We start from the raw sequence: 13,823 nt of genomic DNA, 5'->3' as shown, positions 1-13,823 counted from the left end.
CACTAAACATTTAAAATAGAGGAAAGTTTAACATCTGCGGGGTACTTCCCCGATTTAGCCTAAGAATGATTATATCACATAAGCCATCCTAACGAATGCCGAAAAGTTATTCAACTCATATACATTGTTTTCCCGTTTCAATTCTTAAGCCAGGAAAAGACACACACGTTCAGATGACAGTTTAGCAATTTCATGTCAATCAATCCTTTTAGTACTTCTACTGTTCCACTGTATCAACTCCGTTACTACATTTTGCAAAATCTGGTCGATTCTAGCCTACGAAATGGCTTTGCACAACAACATACCCAGTGAAATCCCACAATGTGGGGTCTGGGGAGGGTAAAGTGTATGCAAACCTTACCCCTACCTCGGAAGATACGGAGGCTGTTTCCGAAAGACCCTCGGCTCAAAAGATAAAATGGCTTTGCACATCCTTTGGAAATTAAGGCTAATAGGTGGTTTTTGGTAACATAATTCACAGATGAGATTAGCATGGCTGAGACTTGATTATTATCCATGGACGAATGTATGAATTACTATATACCGGAGACAACTATATTACCCCCCTAATCTGAATTATGTCAACTATCTAATATATTTTATCGGAGTTACATACTCAAACTTTCAATTATCTATACAGTCAAACTAAGATTTTTGGAACAGTGCAAACATTGTAGCCAAGAGCCTTGGCGACAACATATTGAATGTGAATAAAGAGTTAAAAGCTACACCCTTCCCCTTTAATGAATTATGTTAAATTTTACCAATTTGGTTCAAGATGCATCTTCTTTCCTTTTTATTTTGGAGGGGGTTGAAGGCGATAAGAAAGTATAATATTTTATTGATCTATGCAGCACCAGGGTGCTACTGTCTGCAGTGCGATTGGACCCATCTCCTCTGAACATGTAAAGAGTCTAGTAAGTCAAATATGTATGCATCTAGACTTATAATTCTTCCAATATAATTGTTTTAACTCCCCAACACCATTTGGTGAAAACTCTAGCAAATGGAAAATGTCTCAATGGATGTCAGGCATATTAAAACATCTAAATATTCTACACTATACCCTCCCACATTGTTAAACAGGCATATAGCAAGAATGATAATTAGGGTAGAGTACAGACAACTCCAGAACAGAGAAAAAAGGATTGATCCCTGAGCTTCAAGCTGAAGAGAAGATATCCCCTACCTGAGTTTCAAGCTGAAGAGAAGATATCTTTTCCACCACTCTTGAGTACTTTAATCTGTATTTTGCAGTTGGATCCAGATCAGTGCAGCAAATCAGAAGCTGGTAGCGGAAGGCCCCAATCAGCAACCATACACGTCCTATCCTATTCATGAAGCCTGCAAGAGAAACAGGGAGAAAACCAAAAAAAAAAAAAAAAAAAAAAAGAAATAGACATTAGACCCGCAAAAAAAGACACGACTAACAAGTGTTGTGAAACTTCACGAAAAGACAATTCCAACGCACTCACCCTCAGATGAGCATGGGAGATACAATCCTTCAAGCAGAGGCACAATAAAAGGTTTCATCTTCTTTGAGGAGATTGTCTTGTGATTTGATGATGCTAGAAGGGAAAGCATGATCTGTACATCATCTTGCTATGACATAAAAAGGGAAAGTGGTTATGAACAAACTTAGGATTTAAAATAAAAATATATAAGTGGATATCCCAGATTTGAAAATTCAACTGGAACCAATTTTCCATATTCAGTTACAAGAACATTCTTTTAAATAAGATAAAGGATCTTTAGTTTCTATTTCATAGAATAGCAGCTCTGGAAAAAAATAATGACATTGGTCCAAAGGAAAAGAACTACCGAGATGGTCCTTTTTTCTGTTTTTTGGGCAGCAAAATGAAAGAAAGCCTTGATTTTAGCAAACTTCTCCGCTTCAAAAGACTTTCTGTGAGCAAATATCATCTGAAAGCACAAGCAGCAGGAAGTATAAACTACAAATTTCACATCACACCAATTTGGAGAAGAGTACACATACAAACTAAAGGAGACTATACCTGCTGGAAGAGGGACCGAGCAGTCGAGAAAAGAAAATCCTTTGTGTCTACTTCCACAGAACCTTGCCAAAGATAACGGGAAGCAGCTTTCATTTTGAGGCTATGCATTGGGTAATCTCTGATACAAAATCTACCACTCCTGAGCTCAATGAAAAGTTTGAAGTTAGGAAAAAAAGATTCAGCTTCAAAAGGAACAGTATTGAAGTCTTCAAATAAAAAGTACTCCCTTTTTCCCCTATATATCACACACCTTCCTTTTCAGTTTGTTCCAAAAGAATGACACCTTTCTCTATCTAAAAACTTTTTAAATTTGAACTTCCCATTCTATCCTTAAAGAAATGCTTTTGTAATGACGAAATGTCATGGCATGTTTAAGACTTCTAAGGCCTAAACTCTTTCTTTATTGCTTAAACTCCATAGCTAGTCAAACACCAACATATAAAATGAAACAGACGAAGAACTAAATTGCAAATAATATCCAGAGTGTATATGATATGATTAAATAATGTATCACCAACTTCACCTAGGACAAGAATACTAATATGTAAACTGAGACTTCTTGATCAAACTGCCTTGAGACGGAACAGTTGAACTGGTAAATCATTGGAATAGCACAGTGAAGAGATCAGTGCTCAATAATGGTTCACCTGAAGGTTTTTGCAACACAGAGAGGTTTAAGACAAGGGTGATCCTCTTTCCCCTTTCTTATTCATTCTAGCCATGGAAGGCCCAAGTAAAATGCTAAAGTTTGCTGTTCAGCGGGGTGGATTAGAGATGTGGAGACCAAAGCAGCTCAAGTATTTCATACTTACTCGATGCAGACGAGACACTAATGTTTTATGATGCAGAAGCAGACCAAATAAGGTGTATCATGCTCGTTGCCTGTTGTAGTAGTCTCAGTATGTAATCGCAGAAGTCACCAAAATGTGATTTGGCCCTGGAAGCTTATTTGGAGAGTCAATATTCCAGTATACGTATCTCGTTTTGTGCGGTTGGTTGTCAGGAAAGCATGCCTTACTCAAAATAAGTTACAGAGAAGAGGTCTTCAGATTTGTTCAAGATGTTTCATTATATGGTCAGTAAAGTGAAACTAATGAGCACCTTTTCCTACACTGTAAGACAACTACAAATCCGTGGCACATGTTCTTCTGTATATTGGGGATAAATTGGGCTATGCCCAGTTCCACTATGGAGCTTCTGTGCAGCTGGAGGAATGCGGGTAGAAGAAATAGTCAGGACGACTGGTGGACAATTTGGAAGGAAAGGAACTCAAGACACTAGCAATCCCCTCCAGAATATTAGGATGAATTGTCTTAGTTTATTCTTTTTTTGGTGTAAACAGAATATGTGGGGGGATGTAGGAGAACTAGCAGATTTAATTGGCAATGTTTGAGCCAGTAGATTTCTGGACAGGAAAACTCTTATACTTTTGGAGTCTGTAATGTTCGACAGCTCAATTTCACTTTGGAAGTTGAGTTTTGATCATTAATAACATTAGTTACCTTTATCTCAAAAAGTAGTCTCAGTATTGCATATAACTGGGAGAAAAGCACACTACTCTTGTAAATGAAGCTCAAAGGGGTGTGGTAAAGCATACTCAAAGAAAAAGCACTGAAATGAACCTATCAAGCACAAGACTTGATCTACATGTTCAGTTTGATGAGCTCCTATCGGACCTGTGAAAGTTTCATTTTTACTAGACTCAGAGAGACAGGCTTTGCTGCGACGAGGATGCAAACATGGAGGATTCAGCTGTTGGGATGCAGACAGAAAACTTCCCTACAGTGTAGCTGGGGCTTCCTAAACTAGAGGCAAGATAAAAGCCAGTAACAATTTTCCCAGAGGTGATAGAAAGATGCGAAAAATATTGACAAACTGGATGCTCATCTATTACTCGGAAAAAGTGTCCCAGACTCAATACCAACATTTGTAATGTACCTCTTCCCAGAGCCAATGAGGTACGGAATAGAATTCCCAAAGTGAGAAGAGACTTTTTGTGGCAAGTACAACACAATTCTTTTAATGAAATGATTATGGAGGGTTTAAACAGGATGAAATTCTCTATGATGGACAGTGGTTAAAGGGAACTTTGGGTTAATGAATAACTGCTGCACAAGATTGGGCCGTGGGTGGACCTTATGGACTGAGAATTCACTAGATTGGCCCAAGCAATGCCCACAATCACGAACAGATCAGATCACTGTGGTTAATTTTCTTCAGAACATTGGATACAAGATTGGCATTGGAAGGAGGCATCTTCTTGGCACGACAATAGGTACACCACTTAGAATCAAAGATGCAATTCCATTTTCGTTCAACACAGCACAAGAATCAAACTTAACTGTGGCACACAGCAGAGAAGGAACAGGTGGGAAATATGTTTCAGAAGACAATTCAATGCTGAGAGATGGAGGAGGTATGGATCGACTTTTCTGGTATGCAAGTGACTTCACTATATATCATGCTACAAGGCCATAAGCAGATCTAATCAGATTTCTTCATGGCCTTGGAAGCGGATCACCTAGTGTATCAGCCACCTATTTTGCACTGCAGCATTAGATCACAACTATGCTGGCTAGTTTTCAACTTTCTGGGACTATCATGGGTAATGAATGCCAGGACTAAACACGAGTTTATCTGCTGCAGGAACAGGAAGGGCCTAAGTAAGAAGATGAAGAATAACTGGCATACTATCCCAAATGCAACTTGGTGGACTTCATGGAACGAAAGAAACAGAAGGCGTTTGAAGGCAAAAAGATACTCTAGTATGTTTTTTAAAATAAAAGCTGACTGCAGATCATTTATTGGTTTAATACAGATGTTGAACCTTGGTAGACTTTCTTAGATCCCTGCACAGTTGGAAGGGGATTATCTTTTGGTTTCTGCTTTATCTGGATGAAATCTATAACACCAGCTTAGTGCTGATTTCATCAATAAAACTTAAATTTTTGTTTTAAAGAATCTGGAGTTCGGTCTGTTTTAGTGTTTGCAGTACCATGAGAAACTGTAGCACACAGAAATATAAGACATCAGATCCAAGATACATGAAACTTGTCAAAATAGCATACTGAAAAATAAACAGCAACACCGTCTCCTCGCGCTATATATATACACACACACAAACACACATATATCTCTTTCTCAATTCTCATTCTTTCTCCACTCTATATATGTATCTCTCATGTGTACTACATTCAGCACGTAGTTAGCTACTGGTACAAAAATATGGCGCAGCCAAGCTGAATTGCCGCCCACAAATCTAACAAATAATTAACTTACAGGATTTTCTGAATTGCTGTCATTTTTGAAGGCTTAAACAGCTCATCAGGTAGGATATCATCACATTTATGCCATGAGGGGTTCTGCAGGACCGGAACAACATAAATACAGATGTTATACTGGAAGATGTAAAACTATATGCAGTATATAGGCATCAAACTGTTTACCTCAGCAACAGATGGCAACAATGCCCACAAAGATAAATGCCATATAAACCACATCTCAAGAACAAAACTGGATATCTGCTCACTCACTGTTTGAAACAGAGAAAAGGAATTATGTAGGTAGATATTATAATAAAGTAATGACCAATTTACAAAGATTTTACTGACCTCTATACATAGATTCCCAAGCATCTAAGGTCCACAAAATTTTTTGGTGAGGTGAAAAGTCAGTTGGAGGCCTTGACGAGAAGTTTAAAGAAAAAGTCATTGCAGACTCAATAAGGCCAGCCAAGGCAGTTAAACCCTGTTTCATTGGACAAGACAATACCATATTACAGGGTGAACCACATGAATGTATATCAGGGTAGTTAGAGCAGCACATTGAAGAGAAAATCTTACTTTGTATTGTTCCTGCCCATCAGCTAAAGCGATTATGGAAAGTTGCTGAAGTAGACTTGTATCAAGGAAAAAACTGGCATCATCAACTATGGGTAGAGTCTCTAGCCAACAATCAAAGCTAGACCTTCGACACAACATGTCAGGTAAAAAGACACAACAAGCAGGTAGAATGGATGTTCTTGGGGCTTGCTTAATGCTCCTCAAATTCTCTTCCAGCTTCTCTTTTTCAAAATCAAACCTTCTGGAAAGCATCTGCATAAGAAATGAATACATTTACCATAATACTAAATAATCCACACAATGAATATGAAGAAAAGGAAATGGTTAAAAAAACAAACCTGGTACATCTCCTCCAACTGCTCAACAGGTCTGACACCATTTTCATCAACTTTTGCCATGACATAAGATGACATACAGACACCTTAACAAGAATCATATTTAGTCAGATAAAGATCCAGCACGAGTAAAACATCCTATCACCAAGTCTATATTATGATCTAAAGTTTGCAAGGAGAGATTAGAACACCAGACATAACAAATATTTGATGACACATAAATCAATTTTAGAAGAGGTCATCACATTATTTGTTTATTGTAGCTCTCAACACAACCGCTCACATGCGGGCTTGAATCTTTTTTCTTGCGTCAAGCGCGTGAAAATTCTTTTGCAACGGGTGGCAATGAGATTTGAACCTCAGAACCCAGTCTACCTTGATATACTGCACCTCAGTCCCAAACAAGTTGCGGTCGGTATATGAATACTCACTTCTAGATTTAAATACTAAATAAAAATAAAAGTGAAAAACAAGTTAAATATAAATAAATAATGATAACAACAGATGTTCACTAATATGACTAAAACCTATTCCCAACTAGAAGATATCATCTAAAAGGATTTTCTACCATTGTGCCCTATCTTTAGCTAAGTCTACATTGATTCCAAGAATTTGTTTACTACCATGTTGAAATGTGTCACTGGGTATGTTTTTGTCATGTTGAAATGTGATTTAAAAGCTTAAAAAATTAGAGAGAGACACATTTATTTATTTATTTATTGTAGGTCTACAACAAAAAAATTGAGGCTTAAAATACACAGTAAAATACACAGCAGAATCCATAAAAATTACAATTTAAAAGCTTTCTGCTAACCTAAAATCAAGCCAAATTACTAACCGCTATGAGCCACAACTATATATAACTAACTTCACTAACTGATTCATGAATGTATTACCAAAACAAAATAAGACAAGAAACTTTGAGAAGAACAATCAATTGAAATAGTGAAAACCCGCTTCTCGCCCTTGTGCACAGCACAAATGTGAGGCAATGAAATGTTACCATTGTCAAAAAAAAATGTGAGGCAATGAAATGCGACCAGGTCACAGGAGATAGCAACAGTATCAAATGATAAGAAGTGTACCTTGCATGGCGAGGAACCGTAGTTCTGGATTAGAATATGGAGCCGCTTCAATAATTACATCATCCGTTGCTACAAAAGTATTTGAGTCAGACATAGAACTCGAAAGTAGAACAGAAAGTGTAGCCAAATGATCAAAGAAAAACTACCTAGCTCCCAGATCTTTCTCTTTCCCGGCCAAAGTCGTTCACAAAAGCTTAGTAGCTGACACAATTTCTCATATAATTCAGCAGAAGGAGGCCGATACGGATGCCCACCATGGACCCACAACAAGGACTTTTGCGACTGTGAAGGCCATTTTTCTGAGAACTTATCCAAATTCGTTACATCTCTCTACATAAGTAGAAGTTGAAACAGAGTGAAAATTCATTGTCATAAAACAAAAGGAGAACAAAGAAGCAAATAAATTAAGAATTAGGCATAGCAAAGAGGGCAAAAAGTGACAAGCTAAACCAAGACAACTTACCTGAAACATCTCTACTTCTTTTGGGAAAAACTCCGACAATTTTGAAACTTCCTTCATCAAAGATCTCCAAGAAATTAGCAAGCACTCGTTTTGAGAACTAATAATGCCTGTCCATAGTATAGTGTGATGTTCAAGGAGGTTACTATACAACTGGAACAGCACATCAAAAGAAGGTGACTGGACAAACATTTCAAGCACTTTCTTCTCCAACTCCTGAAGAGATCTCAAAACAGGTTTAAAGAGCTCTGTTTCACTACTGTATTTGTAACCTATCTCAGTGCTCCATTGCAGATGGCTAAGCCTCAGTAATCTAACACTCTTAATGGCGTTCACAAGAACTCCACTGAAGGATTTCAACACATTGTCAGCTGGTATTAAATCAACCACTTCTAATGAAAGTAAAGGTATCGGACAAGAATCCATATTGATCAAAGTATGAGAGACAATCTCACGGCGACAACCAAAAATCTGATTCCATATTGGATGTTCCATTTCCTTTGCCAGAATAGAGGCATAAAAACTAAAGAATGAAGAATGTTGCTGTAACAGAGAACCAACATGGGAAAACCAAAGAAGATAAAGCTTGTAATCACTTTCCGTAGCCTGTTCAAATGCCCAATTTGCAGCATACAACAACATTTCCCTGGCTAAATCAAAGTTAAGTTCTTTTGACCCGCCACAGACAGCAGCTTGACAGCTTGAATCTTTAGGAAACATCAGAGCATGCAAGAGCCTTGTGTCCATCACGAGTGAGCTAACCACAGAAGTTGGAGGCAGTGCATTGTGTAATGCAGCAGAAGTTGAATAACAGGCAGTCTGCGCTCCCAGGAACTCGAGGTACATGCAATTTTGCCTTATACAAGTTTCTTTTGAATACAATAGATAGTCCCTCAATTTCAAGGGTGCTGGCCATCCCCCTGGTAAAGATAACAAGCCTGCCTGAGAGGAGTTAAGGTCCTGAAACTTTGGTATTAGAGAAATAGGAACTCCCGCTTGATCAACAATACTCTTCCCTCGGTCAACACCAAATAAAGAAACATAGGTATGCTCCCAACTCGTTTGCAGGCTCCATGAGAACTGGTTGCCGTTTGTAAGAAGCTGCTGAAATAACTGCACCCAGCGTGCAAGTTCAAGAAGTGTGATCCTAATTTTGAGCAGTGCACCTTCAACCTTTGCATTCATGTGGGCATTGGCCATAAAATCAACCAACTTACCAGAAGGTACCCCAGAAAGGGCAATAAATCTCTTTGCATTCTCAAGCTCGATTTCAATTGCAGTGCATTTGTCATCAAACAACCAATCAGGCTCCATCATGAAAATTTCAACCCCTCTATTTCTCATTGCACGTGAAACTTCACCATTTAAAGGGTTCACTGTTAGAAACATCCGGAACTGAGGGTGGGGTTGAAGAATTACTGGCTTTCCTTCCACTGTTCCACATTCATTAATAGTGATGGATCCAGATTGTTCAACTAAAGAGTTTATCCTATCAAGAACCTGCACAAATCAAGAGGAGGCCCCAAATAACCATTGGAAACAAGAAGCAGCACCTTAAGCATAAATATTTTTACACGCCATAGAGATTGCAAAAAAAAAAAAAAGGGAAAGAAAAGTTAAAAAAAGAACAGAAGACATGGGGGAGAGAGTACGAACCGTTGGGTTGCAGAGATTTGCATTATCTAATACTATCCACTCTCCATTTTCTATAGCCTTTACAAGCATGCCAGTTACCCACTCAAACTTTGAGGAATGTGTCCTTTTTGAGTAAACTACTTCAAATTTTTTAACCATTGCAAGAATTGTATCCAAGTCCTTCATCGACCAAGACAAAGGCAATGATGTTTCCTCGACCACCAACTTCAGATGTTCAATAATGTTAACCAATGTAGAAGCAGACTCAAAATACTTTGTCCTCCAAGTATCAACATACGAAGAGCAAGAACTTGTTGGAGGGTCATGCTTCATGCTTGATAAGAAGGACAGCCACAGAATAAACAGCTGTTTTCTCCTCATAAATTCCTTGCAAGAAGATTCCAGCTGCAGACCACAATATTCATTTATAAAGGACTCAACCCGAGCAATGGCAAGACGGTATTTTCGAACAGCATTGTGTTGCTCAAAGCTTCCAAGGAGCTCAGAAATATCAGTTGCAGAGGAAAGATTCAATTCATTAAGTATGTTTCCTGTCAGTTGAGCAAGTAACCGTATCAATGAAGTTTTACCAGAGGATGCAGGTCCAACTAATATGCATAGCCACTGGTTCTTAACACACTGTGTTACAGCTTCCAAGCTATTGCGGAAGCCAGGCAAAATTTTAAGCTCGCTATTGGACAATCCAGGCGACAGGTAACAATTTCGTTCAATAGAAACACTCCCAACAATCAAATACTTGGGATTCAGCTGAATCCGAGGATGAGGGTTTATGCTGGGCTTCATTTTGAATATCTCTTCATAAAGCTTTAAGACCTCCACTCTATCACCAGCTGTGCGCATTCTTTGAACATAAACAGGATTCAGAAAGCAATCAGATTCTGATATACTGGGGGCACCTGTAAAGCGAGATTCATGTATTTGAGGTCAATCCTGTGTGACTGAAATAAGAATTGGCTATCAAGAACAAGAAAACAAACCTTTTATGATTTCACAGGAACGAATTACATCTCGAAGATTGAACTCCCAAGGGGATCCTTCTTGAGCGAATTTGTGAAGCAACATTATATCTTCATGTAATCTCTTATTAAATAAAACCAGCTTAGAGAGAAGAGAACGTGAAATTGTTGGATAGAGCGAACTAGAAATAGCAAGATAATCATCCTCAACTAGCTCATCGACATAAACCTGAAACCAGGAAGCATAAGATAGTTACTAGTAACTCATTCATTAACTTATGTACTGCTGACAATTTTAAACAGTGGCGAGGCAGACCTTCATAAATCTGTTGAGGAAGGACTTCGGAAGACCTTTCCGTCCCCCACCCTGATTTGAAGGATTTTGACAAGCAAAAACTCTGAAAGATGGTGGGCATTTGAAAGTGCGACCTAACTCAGGAATGAAAACCTCAGCCCGATGGTCCAAAATAGCATTTAACCCCTATTTTCATTGTAAAATAAAAAACCTGGTTAACTATCTGAGGGAGTCAAGAGAATAAGATACCAAGTGAAAAGAAACTAAACTTGTTGCATAGTTAACACGTTATGAAGGTAAAGTGTAGATTTCGACCTCCAAGACAGACTGTGAAGCAAGATTCAGTTCATCCAAAAGCACCCATGATCCCTGCTTTAGAGCCTGGAAATACAGCAATTTACGCAGATTATTTTGATTTGAGTAAGCAAGCCATTCTACTGAAGGCATATAAACACACCTGTAAAAGAATTCCGTCAGACCATGCAAATTGCATTCCTTCATCACCCTCAACAGGCAAATCTGACCCAAACAAGTCCATGATGTCCGTCTGTGTATGTCAATGTCCAAATACAGTAAAAATACATAATTACCCAAGAGATACTTCAACATTTAAAAAACAAAAAAAAACAAAAAAAGAGAACTACTAAAAATCGGAGGTGGGAACCCAATAGATTTATTGACCTGCTCTGATAAATTGATCCGTACTACTGTGTGCCCGGAAAATTTGCCAAGGGCTACAATTAGACTTGTTTTTCCAACGCCAGGGCTCCCTTCCAACAGAACTAGAGAGAGTGAAATTACAAAGTCAGAGAACTTCAAAGGCCAGTGGATTTCTTGGAATGAGTTTCAGAGTGGCAGCAAATATGGCATGCGTATATATTATACATAAACAAAAGGGAACAACAATTCCCTTATTCAATAAAGTGTACCAGGTTTTGCGAGCTGCATGGCACGTAGCACTCTCAATGCATTCCTGCGGGTCGTTGGTGCTAGAAACTCGAATTTTTCACCCGCAAAACAATTCCCACCTAGCAAGATTTAAGCATAACAAAGTTAAAAAGGAAGCAACGCGTAAGTGTTTGTCTCCACCTTTAACTGTCAGCCCGAAAACACACAAAGACAATCCAAAAATGAATAAATAGTGAGGTACAAGGTTTTGCCACACATTTGAGTGGGAAAACCTTGCAGGAACTAAAATTAGTCAGGAATTGGCATCTCTTGAGAGATCACTACTTCAGCCCATTTTTTTCAGATTGTCCAGAATGCATCTGGAGTATCTTCAGCCTTACTCTGACTAGACTTTGACATGAAAAAAGTGGGTGGAGCACGGAAGAAGCAAGTGCAAGTGGCTATAATAAGTTACAATCATTAAAAAACTAATAAAGTTTTCTCTGGAATTTAGAGCCCTTTGTTCAATATAGCTATTTCCTCGTACAGTACTAACAAATCATAACACTGTCTCCACCCAAGTGACTAAAAGCAGTAGAGCAGTGATTTCTTTTTATGTTATTTTCCTATCAGCATCCGAACTTCTCATGATAATTTTTAGATCGTACCCAGTACACCATACCTTTCTCAATATAGAAGGGAGGAATCCCAAAGCGATTGTCACATTGCATTGTATCAGTGCACGCTATAACAGCAGATCTTCCAGGATCAGCCCAACCATAAGACACCAGCATGGAAATATTTGAGCAATCAAAACTTAGATTGAGCTCCTACAATGGGGAAAGGCAATACTTGTTACGAAAGAAATGTCACAAGAAACAGCACAAGTACCTCGAAAGAGCATGTGAAGACCAGGATGATCTAGTAGTAGTATTTCATTTCCCAAGGGACAGCAAACTTGGGAAAATTACTAGATTATGATCATCTCTGTTCCCCTCCACTTCTCTGCGGCTTTCGACACAATAGACTAATCCTATCATTCCTATTGAAAAGGTGGATCCCAGCTAACTCTTCTGTGAGAACAGAAAGCACTTCTAGAAGGCCCTCATCCGTTTAACCTTTCTAGAGATGACAGGAATTTGAAGAGCCACCATTCAAGATTGCAAAATAATGTTTAACTGTATCTATGTTTTTTACGTTTAAATCTGTAAAATCTTTCAAATAGATTGATAAAAAAAGGAAATAGTTTATTATGTAAAGAAGTATAAGATGAGACCTTTAGTCCCTCTAAAAGAAACGAAAGGCATTTCTCTCGCAACCCTGAAGCATCTGTCCTTGAAATACTTGTACCTGAGTAAAATAAGTATTAACAGAATGAGCAAAAAAGAGAAACAAAATTCCCGGTAGCAGAACAGACATTGTCAACCAGCAGGAACATATGAACAACGTTGTAAAAGGCTCATGGTAACCTATACAAGAATACACATCCTTTCTCAAGATACACAGAAAAGATCTCTAGAAATTGAACTAGTGGTAGGGCTGATATAATTGAGCAATAAGATAGTAAGAAGATAACTTGAGCAGAAGGCTTTTTTTTTTTTTTTGGAAATTGGTTAACTGTAACGCAGAAGCCATGTTTATAAGAATGGCATCCACCCCCAAGCATGCATATGCAATAAGTTTTCACAGGCAAATAAAAAACCAGTGGAGGAGATAACAGTGCATCAACAGATGAGATGTAAGTACTAGATGGTTGATGTCATGACTCTTACATGCAAAACCTACATTTCAAATACTGCTAAACCAAATAACAGAAAGCTTCAATGGTGGAGAAGCTAGCAAGTTCACATACCCAAACTTAGGCCGTCGAGCAGAACAAGAAACGCCCCGTGTAGGAACGCAGATTCTGGTTGAAGAATTCTCTCTGTCACATTAATAAAGGATACCCAGGATAGAAGATCTCTCACGGTAAGCGCCCTTCCCGTTTGTAAATTGTTGAACCACTGAATTTAAGAAAAAGAATGTCAAACTAAATGTCATGAAGATTAAAAGGTGCTAAAAAAGGACAAGGGGGAGATACTGCATCTGTTAATACTAGATTTCCTTTACAAACAGTGTCAAGTGGTAACACTCGTATCAGAAATCAAGCTAACTGAGTAACACCCGTAACAGAAATCAAGCTAACTTAACTAAACCAATGACAAAGAATCATCAAAAATACAATGACCACAACCAAAGTATAGCTTTAGGTGCAATTTAGCACAAGATGGTTCAGCTCAGAACCAAAGGGC

At 38.3% G+C, this 13,823-nt stretch overlaps 1 protein-coding gene across 3 annotated transcripts in view; it reads right to left on the bottom strand.

Moving 5' to 3' along the window:
* The window catches only part of LOC132033810 (midasin), a 48,732-nt gene that overhangs the window by 15,677 nt on the left and 19,232 nt on the right, over window positions 1-13,823 (bottom strand). For 2 of the 3 annotated variants that reach the window (XM_059423902.1, XM_059423903.1), the window contains exons 24-45: window positions 13,385-13,535; window positions 12,809-12,882; window positions 12,215-12,362; window positions 11,574-11,672; window positions 11,326-11,426; window positions 11,102-11,191; window positions 10,960-11,025; window positions 10,666-10,830; window positions 10,371-10,578; window positions 9,394-10,289; window positions 7,741-9,237; window positions 7,424-7,607; window positions 7,278-7,346; window positions 6,196-6,278; window positions 5,858-6,109; window positions 5,627-5,762; window positions 5,462-5,547; window positions 5,295-5,377; window positions 2,016-2,154; window positions 1,822-1,923; window positions 1,476-1,602; window positions 1,190-1,344 (exon numbers count right to left, since the gene is read on the bottom strand). In XM_059423902.1, the coding sequence (XP_059279885.1) occupies window positions 1,190-1,344; window positions 1,476-1,602; window positions 1,822-1,923; window positions 2,016-2,154; window positions 5,295-5,377; window positions 5,462-5,547; window positions 5,627-5,762; window positions 5,858-6,109; window positions 6,196-6,278; window positions 7,278-7,346; window positions 7,424-7,607; window positions 7,741-9,237; window positions 9,394-10,289; window positions 10,371-10,578; window positions 10,666-10,830; window positions 10,960-11,025; window positions 11,102-11,191; window positions 11,326-11,426; window positions 11,574-11,672; window positions 12,215-12,362; window positions 12,809-12,882; window positions 13,385-13,535 (4,911 nt within the window). The remainder of the gene's footprint in view (window positions 1-1,189; window positions 1,345-1,475; window positions 1,603-1,821; window positions 1,924-2,015; window positions 2,155-5,294; window positions 5,378-5,461; window positions 5,548-5,626; window positions 5,763-5,857; window positions 6,110-6,195; window positions 6,279-7,277; window positions 7,347-7,423; window positions 7,608-7,740; window positions 9,238-9,393; window positions 10,290-10,370; window positions 10,579-10,665; window positions 10,831-10,959; window positions 11,026-11,101; window positions 11,192-11,325; window positions 11,427-11,573; window positions 11,673-12,214; window positions 12,363-12,808; window positions 12,883-13,384; window positions 13,536-13,823) is intronic. The other variant, XM_059423904.1, reaches the window with a different exon arrangement.

The sequence above is a fragment of the Lycium ferocissimum genome, chromosome 10 (assembly GCF_029784015.1).
Source record: "Lycium ferocissimum isolate CSIRO_LF1 chromosome 10, AGI_CSIRO_Lferr_CH_V1, whole genome shotgun sequence".
NCBI classification, from domain to species: Eukaryota; Viridiplantae; Streptophyta; class Magnoliopsida; order Solanales; family Solanaceae; genus Lycium; species Lycium ferocissimum.
Note: the sequence above shows the minus strand (reverse complement) of the source record. Positions and strands in the feature narration are given on the sequence as shown.